The 12,988-nt window shown below is 41.7% G+C and overlaps 2 protein-coding genes across 9 annotated transcripts in view; one reads left to right on the forward strand and one right to left on the reverse strand.

The window, feature by feature from the left end:
- Nucleotides 1-300: 300 nt before the first annotated feature.
- On the reverse strand, nucleotides 301-5,587 carry LOC140592050 (histone-lysine N-methyltransferase PRDM9-like). 4 transcript variants are annotated; one of them, XM_072713919.1, is made up of 8 exons: nucleotides 5,394-5,587; nucleotides 4,631-4,768; nucleotides 4,247-4,367; nucleotides 3,989-4,120; nucleotides 1,713-1,984; nucleotides 1,296-1,363; nucleotides 1,006-1,196; nucleotides 301-907 (listed from the first exon to the last, which is right to left on the reverse strand). In XM_072713919.1, exons 4-8 carry the CDS (start codon nucleotides 4,116-4,118, stop codon nucleotides 612-614), a joined length of 957 nt encoding a protein of 318 aa, XP_072570020.1. In that variant the 5' UTR covers nucleotides 4,119-4,120; nucleotides 4,247-4,367; nucleotides 4,631-4,768; nucleotides 5,394-5,587; the 3' UTR covers nucleotides 301-611. The 4 variants fall into 4 exon arrangements, with proteins under 4 accessions (XP_072570020.1, XP_072570021.1, XP_072570018.1 ...); XM_072713920.1 differs by having other exon boundaries at nucleotides 4,615-4,768; XM_072713917.1 differs by having other exon boundaries at nucleotides 4,247-4,374; nucleotides 4,615-4,768.
- A 1,490-nt stretch (nucleotides 5,588-7,077) lies between these two features.
- The window catches only part of LOC111833227 (uncharacterized), a 28,492-nt gene continuing 22,581 nt past the window's right edge, over nucleotides 7,078-12,988 (forward strand). For 3 of the 5 annotated variants that reach the window (XM_072713925.1, XM_072713928.1, XM_072713927.1), the window contains exons 1-14: nucleotides 7,078-7,211; nucleotides 8,906-9,105; nucleotides 9,192-9,310; nucleotides 9,394-9,513; nucleotides 9,601-9,682; nucleotides 9,794-9,861; nucleotides 10,636-10,710; nucleotides 10,806-10,857; nucleotides 10,936-11,023; nucleotides 11,120-11,249; nucleotides 11,992-12,111; nucleotides 12,246-12,398; nucleotides 12,499-12,646; nucleotides 12,784-12,886. In XM_072713925.1, the coding sequence (XP_072570026.1) occupies nucleotides 7,156-7,211; nucleotides 8,906-9,105; nucleotides 9,192-9,310; nucleotides 9,394-9,513; nucleotides 9,601-9,682; nucleotides 9,794-9,861; nucleotides 10,636-10,710; nucleotides 10,806-10,857; nucleotides 10,936-11,023; nucleotides 11,120-11,249; nucleotides 11,992-12,111; nucleotides 12,246-12,398; nucleotides 12,499-12,646; nucleotides 12,784-12,886 (1,514 nt within the window). In that variant the 5' untranslated portion in view covers nucleotides 7,078-7,155. The remainder of the gene's footprint in view (nucleotides 7,212-8,905; nucleotides 9,106-9,191; nucleotides 9,311-9,393; nucleotides 9,514-9,600; nucleotides 9,683-9,793; nucleotides 9,862-10,635; nucleotides 10,711-10,805; nucleotides 10,858-10,935; nucleotides 11,024-11,119; nucleotides 11,250-11,991; nucleotides 12,112-12,245; nucleotides 12,399-12,498; nucleotides 12,647-12,783; nucleotides 12,887-12,988) is intronic. The other 2 variants (XM_072713926.1, XM_072713929.1) reach the window with 1 other exon arrangement.

A 12,988-nucleotide genomic window follows, 5' to 3' on the forward strand; every position in this document is an offset into this window, starting at 1 on the left:
ACACCAACAAACACAATCACCCCCCCAAGTTAATATTCTAGAAAATATGAATATACTTTCTTGAATGGCTGTAATAAAGCACTCTGAACTCAGTGAGTCCGTTGCTGTGTCTTTAGGAGTCCTAATTGACTGAAGCTGCCCCTATACTGGGAACACAGGTGAGGTTTCTCCTCCGTGTGAATCCACTGGTATGTCTTTAGGGGTCCTAAATGCCTAAAGGTCTTCCCACACTGGGAGCACTGGTAGGGCTTTTCCCCTGTGTGGATCCACTGGTGTTTCTTTAGGTCTCCTAAATAACTGAACCTCTTCTCACCCTGGGAGCACTGGTAGGGCCTCTGTCCTGTGTGAATCCACTGGTATGTCTTTATGGGTCCTAAATGCCTAAAGGTCTTCCCACACTGGGAGCATTGGTAGGGCTTTTGCCCCTGTGTGGATCCACTGGTGTTTCTTTAGGTCTCCTAAATAACTGAACCTCTTCTCACCCTGGGAGCACTGGTAAGGCCTCTGTCCTGTGTGAATTCGCTGGTGTCTCTTTACAGTTCTGAATCGACTGAAGCTCACCCCACACTGGGAACACTGGTAAGGCCTCTCCCCTGCATGAGTGTGTTGGTCTATTTTCCCCTGTTTATATTTATATCGAGTGTCTTTTCGGTCTTGGATTCCTGTCGTGCTGTAGGAGAGTCTGCTCCTTCCAGGGTACCGAGTGTGTTGGTACTGGGCTGAGCAGTACTGGGGCCAGCAGAAGGTGAGAAATGCTGGGTTGTATTGACAGATCCAGCCCTCAGCTGTCTGACGTACTCCTCAGGGTGAGATCTTTTGATGTGTCTCTGCAGGTAAACCTCCACTGTGAAGGAGAAGGGACACTGAGAACATGGGAATCCTTGGTAGGATTCCACCGCTCTCCTTGCTGGGGACAAGATAGAGACAAGTCAGTCAGTACTGAGATGGGACAGGGTTAATAGAAATAAGAAAAAAAGATGACAAAGGTACAAGAAACACAAATACCTTCTGAAGAGCACTTGTTACTCCACCAGTTGTCAAAGGTGATGCCCTGGTCCTTGGCATAATCTTCCCCGTACCATACCAGGAGCTCCTGCCTGGGGGCAATGGGCTTGCAGCAGCGATATAAGATGTTCCCTTTGTGCTGGAAGGCCACCAGGTTCTGCTCCTCCTCATCACGGGCACAGTTCACATACCTGACACACAGGCAGAGGCAGACATGACCAGTATACATACCATATGTATGTATGTATGACTGCAGCACGGACAGAGACTCAGTAATGGTGTCATCTCACCTCATCCAGTTGGAGTGTGATTCTCTCCTGGCATCAATGTATGTCTCAAACTGTTTGCCCTTGTAAACCTGAAACCACAGGCCTGTGAGTAATAGACATCACCCCACTCAAGTTATGCCAGTAAAGAACTTTCAACTGTAAAGTATTAAGAAGACATGAATTTCTCCTGTGGTTATATACAGTATAGCACCCTCTACAATTATTGGTACCTCTTGTAAAGATTTGTAAAAAGGCTTAGAAAAAAATCCACCTTTTGGTGAAGTAGCTTCATGTAACATAGGAAAATTGAGAAAAATCCAACGTTTCATTAACTTAAATTTATTCCTAGAAAAAAAAATTATAAAGAAAGAATTATCTTTAACAAAATAACTGTAAACACTGTATACACCTTCCTCACTGTTGCATGCTTAGTCTCACCACCCAGGAGTAGCCGCTGTCAATGGCCTGCTCTCTGTCCGTGACTTCTCCTTCATAGGGACCGTAATGCACTCCTCTGGGTACAGTCTGCCCCTGGTTAAACACCCCTTGGCCTGCCCCAGGGATGCTGGATGACCGAACCTCTAAACCAGGGGGTAGGGTAAGGAGGGCCCTGCCGGGGACCCCCATGACTGCAGAAGAGTCAGAGATGAAGACAGGAGGACCATGGACCTCACACTGCTCAGTGAAGGAGGACTGGCAATCCTCACAATCTGATGAAGAAAGAACAGGAATGTGGATTACACACAGTAACAGAGTAAATACTATACCATACCCTACAGTCATTTTCCCATCATAGGAACTTTTTTAAGGAACCGGGAACTTCTGTTGCCTTACCCTGCAGATGCTCAGCCTGAAAGGAGTTCCTGAACTTTTTTATGAGGCATATTGTGACGCGCAAAAGTTAGTAATCTGTATGAATTTGGCATATACTTATGCTTATTAAATCCGATTAGCGGATCACGCCACATAGTCCTGTTTTGGTGAATCATGGAAGTAATAAGCGCTGCAGAGCTCAGCAGCCACGACGTCTTTTAAAAGAGGAGATATTGTGGATAAACAAGGTAAAATCATGTTGGTGGTGTGGCAGTACTTTTTGCCGTATAACGTGGGACGTTAGTATTTATTAAACATAAGGGTATGCCATGTCTATAATTTACTACAATTTAGGCATCACCATATGCCTCATTAATATTTTAGGCACATTATTAATCTTCTGCTTAACAGAAAAAGTCTTGGGGGTGTACGTACTGAAAAGTCCTAACTTCAGGGTGGGAGTTCAGCATGTCACGATAAGGTTATCGACTTATCGTATGATATATGGACATAACCTCAGTCATTTTTTCTGACCTCAATTTTGGCAAATTGTGATTATATAAGAATGAATGCCCCCAACATTTCAGCCAGTCGCACCGGTTCCATCCTCTCATCTGCTCTGTGCTGTACGCGCTCATAGCGGATTCATACTCCACGTGAAAGCGTGCGTGCCGTGTGTTGTATATGTTACACGTAAGCACATTCGTACAGAATCACAAAAGCTAGAATGTAAAATGGTAGTGTTTTTTTTGTGAGATGGAGGAATTAATTAATTACACGTAAGCACATTCGTACAGAATCACAAAAGCTAGAATGTAAAATGGTAGTGTTTTTTTTGTGAGATGGAGGAATTAAGTTATTTTGTTTTTGAAGTGTATCTGTAATATTTGCAGCACAACAAAGAAATGGAAAAGATGTCCATTGTGAAAATCATATTATCATGACTAAAATGACTAAACCCTAATGTAAAATATATTACAATTAAACAGTTTTACATCCTTAAAATTAAAAAAAATGAAACCACACCTAAAACTAAGCTAGATTTCAAATAATAAATAATACAAAAGCTAAATCAACACTAACACTGATGCAAAAACATACATAGGTATATGGCACTGCAGACCAAACATATTTTGTTTTACTTTCTAGCCATTTGGGAGTCTTTATAATCCTGTAGCAAGGAATCATATAAATGCCAGTATTTTTGGACTCTCTCAGTCACCATTCTGTAAATCCGCATTCTGATTATAGAGGGTAGAAAAGGTACCTATCTTTGGTCCAAATTCTTTCTGACTTCCTGCTACCTTTCCCCTGGCCAATGAACAATCGAGGTTTGCTCGCATCACTGAGTGAAGCCAATTTAATGCAATTTTTGTTAACCAAGCCTGAGAGTCCATTTTTTGACATTCCAATTCTAATGTCTGAATATTCTTAAGAATTAAAAGTTTATTGCTCTCTGAAAGGGTATACTTCTACCATTATAATGCCACTACACTACTATATCAGTGGCATAAAATGATAATAATATTGTTTATCGCGATTAAATCTGGGGCAATATATCCAATCCAACAGTAGTAGTTCCTGTGACAAGTGTAGTGCGAATGGGGCTCTTAAGCGTGCACGCCTGTGAATTTTTTAATGAAAACAGTATTTATAACCAGAACGAAGCATATCTCGTTTTATGCAAGGAGGCATAAATCTGACTTTTACTATGAATCCGAACATCAAGTCTTCGTAAGAATTTCCTCTTCCACAAGAATGTATGACTTTTATAAAAAAAAAATAGCCCCCAGTTTCCTGAATTTTGGTGGGAAAGTGCATTACAACAAGACAACAACCGAGAGAGAACACCACGTGGGTTTGCTATAATGTGGTATATCCTTCAGCCATAAACCACTCACAGAGGTAATCATCATCTCTGAGCTCCTCTCCCTCAGTGTAGAGTATCTTCGGTGTGCTGCGCAGATTACGACCACGTCTGTAGCCGGTCATGTTCACAGTCTGCTGCCCACGCTGCAGGCTCTCTGACATACCTGAAGTGCACAGAGTAACACGACACTGGTGGTTTAAAAAGGGAACCAGAAGAACCAACTTTATAACCACTAAATGTACCAAAGTAACTGCAGTTTTTTGTTGTATATGTCAGTAGGTGGAACCACCTGGGTTTGGAGGTTTCACACTCAGCTTGCATCTCCTACTATGACTCCCATCAGTGCTTCTCAACAGAAGAGAACCAGTCAGCTTCTCCTCAGTCACATCCTGCAACTCTGCACCTTTCGTCTTCCATCAGAAGGAAAATGACAAGGCTAAACGAGCCACTCATTTCATAGTATTAAAAAGCAAAAAGAACAGCCTGTATATTAGAAAAACAGGAGCAGAAAGCAAACAAAAATGATTCTTTTGGGAGATTTTACTACTTTCATTTACATCCTTCACCGGTGATCCCTACAGTTGGTGGCTTTTGAGATTAACACTGAAAAAATAAACGACTTTAGAGTGGACAAATGACAATGGTGAAGAGACCTACTGGCACTCCATTTCACCTTGTGGGGGGTGTCGCTCGTAGATCCCCCACCCTCAGATATCAGTTATTCCTGCTCCTCTTTTTTGACCTCACTGACACCCTGCTGGGAAGGTTTCTGGTTCATGTTGTCACTGGTTTTACTGCTGAAGGACGTCAGCTGACAACAAAATCAAAAGGACAACGTGCGCCAGTTAAGATAAGAACTTTGTTTATCCCGACGGAAATTATTTTGTCTTAAACATGCTCAGTGCAACAAGAGGAATAATGAAAAGACAGTAGAGAACAGTAGTAATAGTGCAAAACAGAATAACAAAATAAATCTAACAAAGTGACAAGTAACTGTAACAGATATAATAAAATAACAGATAATTAATGCAAGTGGTTATGAAAACTGACAGTGTTTGTGTCATGAATAAAATGAGACAGCAACTTGTGATAAGGGGATGTAAACAAACATTCAATAGCATACAGGTGAGTAAATAAAAAGCAGATGAGTAATATTGTACAATCCGAATGAGAACCTAATCACATAAATGCTGAAATAAATCACCTACAGAAAGGGGAAGAGTTATACAGTCTTATTGCCACAGGTAGAAAGGAAAACTAGCTAGCTACGTTAGCACTCAAAACTACGAAACCACCAAAAACATCTTACCGTGTCGCTAATGTAAGTACTGTAACTGAAAACTTTCACCAAGTGGTATTTCCCCGTGTGTCTTTCAGTAGTGATTAAACTCGCCATAACGTCAGCTAAACAGCCGCCCGCCGCCGCCCATCGTTACCTGATCTGCAGCTGCAATGATGTGTCATCGCGAACGACTTGGCTCTGTGAGCCCGCTCCTCTCCGTGGACGATGGGAACTGGCTGCCGTCTGAAAGCCGATGTCTTTTTTTTTCTTTCATTTATATGTTAATTAGTACAAGTCAATAATATGGTGATCTTTTCATCACACTGCTCGTCCACATTCGCGCCATGTACTGTCTGAACGCTGTGTTGACGTCCCCGCGACCAATCACATGTGAGGACTGACAAGGATCATACCATCAGGCTAAAGGGGAGGGGGGCTGATGGTCTTTCTGATTTTTTTGCTTAGTGTGGGGATCACCAGTGACAATCATAATCCAATATATACTCTATTGGCCCGAATATAAAATGACCACACCACTTTTCGCCAAGTATTTATAGGAAAATGGTTTTTGGAATACCAAATCTTACCTTTATGAATAAAAATAGTTTAATTTAATAAGAACATACAGTAAATTAACTAGCAACCACAGCTTAAAAAGTAACCATAGGCAATCGGATTACAAGTGTAATAAACAGCAAACGTTCAAAAAAAATTATGAATATTACAAACTCCACAACTTTAGCGCTCCTTAGAAGATAGACTCCGTGCACGCGTCTTTCAAGGTATGTGGGAAAAGGAAAATAATTGACACATCAGGTTTCGAACACAGCCATGGAATATTTCTCTTTTGGAACAAATTAAACTTTAGTGGTTAAATATTTAAAAGGCTTAATTAAAAGGTTATATGATGATATGCAATTAGAGTATTATAAAGAACTATACATGATTTTAATTAATTTAATTTCAGGTATTTATTGTGTAATTTTGTTCCTTATAAAGCTCCTACTATAATTTGTCGACCCGTTATGCTATTCTCATTAATTAAAATATAGGTGTATTGAAATTAATAATAAAATATTTTGTATTATATATAGAATTGTGACTGGATATTCACACCCTCAGAAAAAAGCATAAAACACCATTGGCTTTTTATCACATTTACGGCATTGCAAATGTTGCTGGGGTACACTGTAATAGCATGTCCTAAGGATGCCCTGAGGCCTCATCCCTGTTGGATGTATCTGAAGCACCTCCTCAGCGAGGTCTCCAGAAGGCATTCTAGACAGTTGCCAGAATCACCTCAGCTGGCTCCTTTTGATGTGGAGGAGCAGCGACTTCACATTGAGCAGCTCTGAGATGTCCAGGCTTGCTTACTGGGGGCTTTGGACAGGGATAATGTAAAGCGCTCTGAGACAATGTAACATTGTGAAAATGCCAAATACAAATAAAACTGAATTGAATATTGAATAATAACATTAATCCCTAAAACAGGTGAAAATCTACTATGTCGATTGATATCTGGCACCCAGTTAGACTTCTTAACAATGATTATAAGACCTTGTCTTTATCTTTTGCTGATATGGTTAAAACCGTTCTTGATTCTATTGTAAATGAGACACAATCGGGATTTATTAGATCTTTTTGTATGTGTATATTGGTTTATAAATGCTCTGTGAAGTTCGATAAACAAATAAATAATGAAAATGACCGCTCCTTATAACATAAACAACTGAATAGACGAACGCTTTAAACACGCCAATCGCCGGTCAGCTCACGTGTCACGTGGTAGGTGTTGTGTGCGGTTTCGGCCAACCAGGAGCGTTGATGTGAAAATTTAAAAGTAGGAAGAAGGTTTTGCGGAGTGCTTTACCGCTAGTGCTGCACTTCACTTTTAATTGTGGGTATCCTAGTTTAAAATGGCAGATGAGTCTGCGGTTAAGGTCTGTGTCAGGGTTCGCCCGTTAATACAGAGGTGAGGTTATCTTCTATTTGATTCTTTTAAGACTCAGATATTTCATATATGGATTGAATAATAGACCCGGTCCTCAGACCGGAGATCGCCGTAGTGAAACCGTGTAGCAATGCTTCTGGTGTTTGATTGCTCTTGGCGACGTCGTTTAATGTGTTGTCTAGATCATTTAGCATACTTTTGAAGATCGAGTGGCTTCGTGTCGCTATAGTTGCATGTGAGGGGGGGGGGGGGGGGGCGAGGTTCTTGATCAAAAATTTTGAATGGCCTCCATAGTCTAACGATTCATGTATTTCCTTTGTCGGTGACGAGGTTCGGGGTCGTGTTCTGACGAGCTGTCAGTGTTACTGGTGTTACTATTACAGATAAATAACCCAGACAAATGGCTGCGTATTTATAGTGCTTCGTTGGCTCAGGCGCTCGGTCGCTTGATCGTTTTAAGTGATGTCTTGGATGGCAGACATCGTGTGAGTTTTGCTAGCCACCGTAATCGCAGTTGGCAGTGCATTGTTAAGTCGGTTTTAGTTGGTTTTTCGTTTTCCATTGAGAAAGTTGGATTCATAAGCAAATGATCATTAAATGAAATCTTGATTAATTAATATTTGTTAATGAACAATTTTTAAATATTTTGAAACCCATGAATTACATCAGAACTTCCCTTCCAGATTAATTTTGCCATTATTTGGCGGTACTGCAGCTCCTTAGACTGTAGACTATTTTCCAAACACAGCAGAGCATAAAAACGTCTAAGAACTTTTGCGCTGTTTAAATGTTACTACGTGTGTATAAACTGGTATTATCAGTATTAGGGTTCTGAGTTGCTGCATGTCTGTTTCAGCTGGGGGAACCAAATATCCTGGATGTCAGGAAGTAATGTTTCCCCCTCATATTTGGGCAAAGTATGTGAGATGGTTGAAAGTCATTCAGATACATAATTACATGTGCATAAACTAGTTTTATTAGTACTGAGGTCCATAGATGCTGTCTATTTTAGCTGGAGGAGCCCTATTTTTTAGGTTTAAGATAATATTTCTTTTCAAATCTATGCATAAACGTATTATTGATGGTTGAAAAACGGATTCAGCTACGCCTTTCCATGTAAACAGACTTATGTCACCAATTTGGTGTCCTGTTATTTCTCTATCTGTGTGTTAGCATAGGAAACCATATTGTTTTAATATAACTTGATTTTGTCTGCTTACAAAGACATTGTTGTGTGTTGTAGTTGATAAATGTAAGGAGTTGGTTGCTACAATTAAGTTATAACAAGAAATTGACAATGTCACATACAATATAGGTGAAGTTGTTCAAGCAATACTACTGTTTTTTATATTTTCCCAGCAAACATCTATTACCAGCGACTTAAATAATTTGAATTATCTTTGAAAACACAGAAACTTTGAAAAGGCAGGCATGTCTTTTTACATATATGGCTTGTTTACCTCAGCACTTTCGTAGAAAGACATTAAAATGAGAGAGAATCTAACTAAAGCAGCAGGTGATGTCATGATTTTTGATCAGCACACGACGGGGAACATGGGGCAGCTGAATTTCCTGTAACACCAGTACTAGTTTTTATGCCAATAGAAATCAAACACCTTGAAGTACCAGACGTATGTAGCTTGTGTGGTGGAGAAGTGCCCTGTAATTCATCGCTCGGTTACTTAAATCAAAACTTGATTTTTTTCTTTATACAGGGAACAGGACAGCACAGAAGTCACAGACCTGGTCCCTGTGCATTGGAAAGCTGACAAACAGGCTATCCATCAAGTGGATGAGGGCTGTATCACCAAGACTTTTAATTTTGACAGAGTGTTTAGTGCTGTAGAAACAACGAAACAGTTGTACCAGGAGATCGCCAAGCCCTTGGTGGTGTCCACTGTTCAGGGTTACAATGGTGAGGCTGTCGGGCGTGTGGCCTTTCGGTTTCCTTACCTTGTGTTTTCATATTTGCTTCATCAGTGTTTTATGCTCCTGTGACAGGAACGATATTTGCATATGGACAAACGTCTTCCGGAAAGACCTTCACTATGATGGGGAGCAGTCATATGCCTGGGGTGATTCCGCTGGCCATGGAGGACGTCTTCCTGACCATCAAAAATGTGAGTCCGCGTACCGCGTACCGTGCCGGTCACTGGTACCAGTGGGCACCTCTGTCATGGCTGATGACCTTTCCTGTCTTAAGTGCCCTAAGAAGGAGTTCCTCCTGCGGGTGTCCTACATGGAGATCTACAATGAGACCGTCACTGACCTGCTTTGTGACAGTTGGAAGAGGAAGCCTTTGGAGATTCGTGAAGGGAACTATGTAAGATCCAAGACGTCGATTATTTTTTCGATAGCTAGCCGTCACATATCTCTGTGTCTCTGATTCACTGAGAACTCTTGTTTCCAGAAAAATGTCTATGTGGCCGACCTGACAGAGGAATTGGTTACGTCTGCTGATCAAGCCCTTGCCTGGATCAGGAAAGGCGAAAGTAGGGATCTTTGATGTTGAGCATGAATACAACTGCATTTTAATTATATTTTCCCTCGGATGAATGTGGATGAATGGCTTAATCCTTTACTTCTGTCTAACAATTGTGCAGAGAACCGGCATTATGGGAAGACCAAGATGAACCAACGCAGCAGCCGTTCCCACACAATTTTCCGCATGGTAAAAACTTTGAAGCCTGGTTTTCAGTCCTGGATCTGGGTTGGCCATAAATGCATTCCCATATGTATATAGTAGGACTGTATCGCCAAGTCTTATCGCGGTACAATGCGGCAATACACAAACCATTTTGCGAGACATGAAAAAGTAAAAACTTGTATGTAATAATTATCTCTATTTGGAAATTTTCAGAATTACCAAATTTATAATAAGACTAATGTCTTTGTTCTTCAATGGTGTAATTCAGAAACGTTACTTTACTTCACAGTTTGCAGTTGCATTAGGACACTACTGATGTCCTTATGATTAAAGCTCTTTAGTTTTGTCTAAAGTTTGTACTTCCTCCACTATATTTAAGCCTTGTTAGGCTAAGTTAAGTTTTATAAACATGGGAGTCACCCTTCACAGAAACCCTAATATATTTTGATACTTTATACTTTGTCTAATTAGCAGGTGTATTTTGGAAAGGTTTTTCCTAGGCTGTGGTTTCAGACAACAATTATACATCACGAGCATATTCTATTTAGTTTTTAATATATATATATATATATATATATACACACACACACACACACACACACACTGAATAGGTAAAGTCTACATAAATGAACACTGCATGTTCACAAATCCTGTGATTTATTTTTTGTTTTTTTTGAGAGAATATTTGCACTCTAATTTTCAGCATGGTTTGTGACCTCCCGAGTCTGGATGTTGGTTCCAGCCCCAATGTATAGCTGCGTGTTTGATATTGCTTAATAATGTATTGTCACTTCATAGATTCTTGAAAGCCGTGAGAGGAGTGACCCAGCCTCTGGAGAGAACGCTGATGGCGCCATCATTGTGTCTCATCTGGTATGACGTCCTCGCCGTGCTGTGGCCTGTTTGCAGGGTCAGAGACATGCGTTCTTCCTGCACTCCCCCTGACGGTGCCTCTCTGTGTCTGACAGAACCTGGTGGACTTGGCAGGGGCGGAGAGGGCCAGCCAGACTGGAGCTGAGGGTAATGTGTCACTTCGCTCTGCCACGTCGCCTTTGCTTTGGTGTGGTACAGCTTCCTAGTGGAGTGTCTCTCTCACAGGTGCCAGGCTTAAAGAAGGCTGTAATATAAATCGCAGCTTGTTCACACTTGGGCAGGTTATCAAAAAGCTGTCTGAAGAAAGCCAAGGGTAAGTTTTCATGGCACCCGGATCTCACTGCGGCTGTGCACTGCAGTTATGAGCGTTGCTAAAGCTTCACGCTGGGCCTGTGTCTGTTCCGTACAGGGGTTTCACCAACTACAGAGATAGCAAACTCACCCGCATTCTGCAGAACTCCCTGGGTGGCAATGCGAAGACAGTCATCATCTGCACTATAACTCCGGCCACCGTTGATGAGACACTCAGTACACTTCAGGTGCAGCCCCTGCTCCTGGTGCCCTGCCCTGCCCTGCCCTGCCTCCCATTGCACTGTCCAGGTGGCATGGATGCTCAGGGTTGAGGGATCTAATTGTGTGTCTGTGTGTGTCTGTCCTTTGCATGTTCTCCCCATGTCACGTGGGTTTGGTCCTGCGGTCCAGGGATTAGCAGTCAAACTGGCATCTCGAAGTTGTTTTTGCTCTTTTTGTAGATGGAGAGGGTTGTGTTTGGCTAAACATTTCAGCTGTCGGGGAAAAATGACCATGATGCAGGTGGACCCACGTTCTGCACTGCATAGGCATTTTGAATAAGGATGGATGGATGATACAGATGGTTTTGCACAACAGTATCGAATATTCATGATTTCAAATTGTCTCAAATTATATACAACGCTACCTTTATTGTGTCGTTTTGTGAGAGGAAAAACAACACAATGCAATTCCTTTGCATTAACGACTAATCTAGCTGTGCTATATATTAGTAAAATTCCCTTAATGCATACCAACTGTGGTATATTTTGTCATGATTTAAAAAAAAATTTAGTAGTCTGTATGAACAGCCTCATGGGAATATGTGCTATATCACTAATGTCACATGGTCACTACTGCATCTACACAAATAATGAATCATGAATCTTCTGCACATTGAGCACTGGCTCATTAATCATGGGTATGTTCACAAGAAAGTTTAAATCTGTCTCAAGAAATCATCATGACCTGGATGGCCCAATCTTTTTCCAGTTTGCCAGCACAGCAAAACGAATGAAGAATGACCCGCATGTCACAGAGGTGTCGGATGATGGTGCTCTTCTCAGAAGATACCGGAATGAGATTGTGGATCTTAAGCGTCGTCTGGAGGAGGCAAGTGTCTGTGTGTCTGTACTTCCTAACCTAACATCTGAGAGGAATCCTTTATCTCACAGCTGGTTAGTCACGGAATATATCTTGTTTGCCGTAAGCTTTGCCATAAGCCCTTTGGTCTCAACTTTTCACAGGTCTCCACAGTCACACGGACAGCCGAGACTGAGAAGGAGGTCCTGGCGCAGCTACTACAAGAGAAGGATCAACTGCAGAGAGAGCAGGAGGACAGGATCAAGAACCTGACAAACATCATTGTCACCTCCACAAAGTTTGTTGCTGTCAAGAAGGTGCTGGATGCTGTTCGTCTGCTGGTGTCTAATGGTCCACGATTCACACGATTCACCTTGAGTTTGTTAATAACCTATTGGTTCTCCTGTGAATGTTCAGGTGCCAAAGCGCAGGATGACCTGGGGAGGGAAGCTGCTGAGGCCACCACTGGAAGCCCAGAGCTGTGCTAACAGCGAACTGAGCTTTGCTGAGCCTTCAGTTAAGAGAAGGAAGGCGGAGCTACAGTCCTTGGGGGAGGCAGATGAGGGTGGGTCTTGTTTTCACTTGGGATTGATTAAATCCCACCAAACCTAGACACTTAGACTGTGACTGAAACGTGCAATTAGTGCTAATGTAATTTTCTTGTATGTCCACCTGTTACCTGTTCTCCCCTTGCTTTCTCAGCAGAAGGGGATGACTTTGACTCCCGATGGGACAATCTTGAGCAGCTGGGATTAGATGGGGACATGAACCAGAGTAGCATAACCATTCGCAGCTTTTATGAAGGGTGAGTTGTGGAAACCTTGCTAACCTGATACCGTGGCTCTATGTGGGTTTCCAGAGAGAAGCTGAAAATCGATTTCAGGTTGACTTAATGCTTTCTTTCAAT

Source organism: Paramormyrops kingsleyae, chromosome 7, assembly GCF_048594095.1.
Source record: "Paramormyrops kingsleyae isolate MSU_618 chromosome 7, PKINGS_0.4, whole genome shotgun sequence".
Lineage (NCBI taxonomy): Eukaryota > Metazoa > Chordata > Actinopteri > Osteoglossiformes > Mormyridae > Paramormyrops > Paramormyrops kingsleyae.

Excerpts from the sequence above, each read along its gene's own strand:
- LOC140592050 (XM_072713917.1), bottom strand. Across the intron at positions 1,197-1,295 it reads TCACACTCCAACTGGATGAG|GTATGTGAACTGTGCCCGTG; the intron begins GTGAGATGACAC and ends CCTGTGTGTCAG. Across the intron at positions 908-1,005 it reads TAACAAGTGCTCTTCAGAAG|CAAGGAGAGCGGTGGAATCC; the intron begins GTATTTGTGTTT and ends TCTTGTCCCCAG.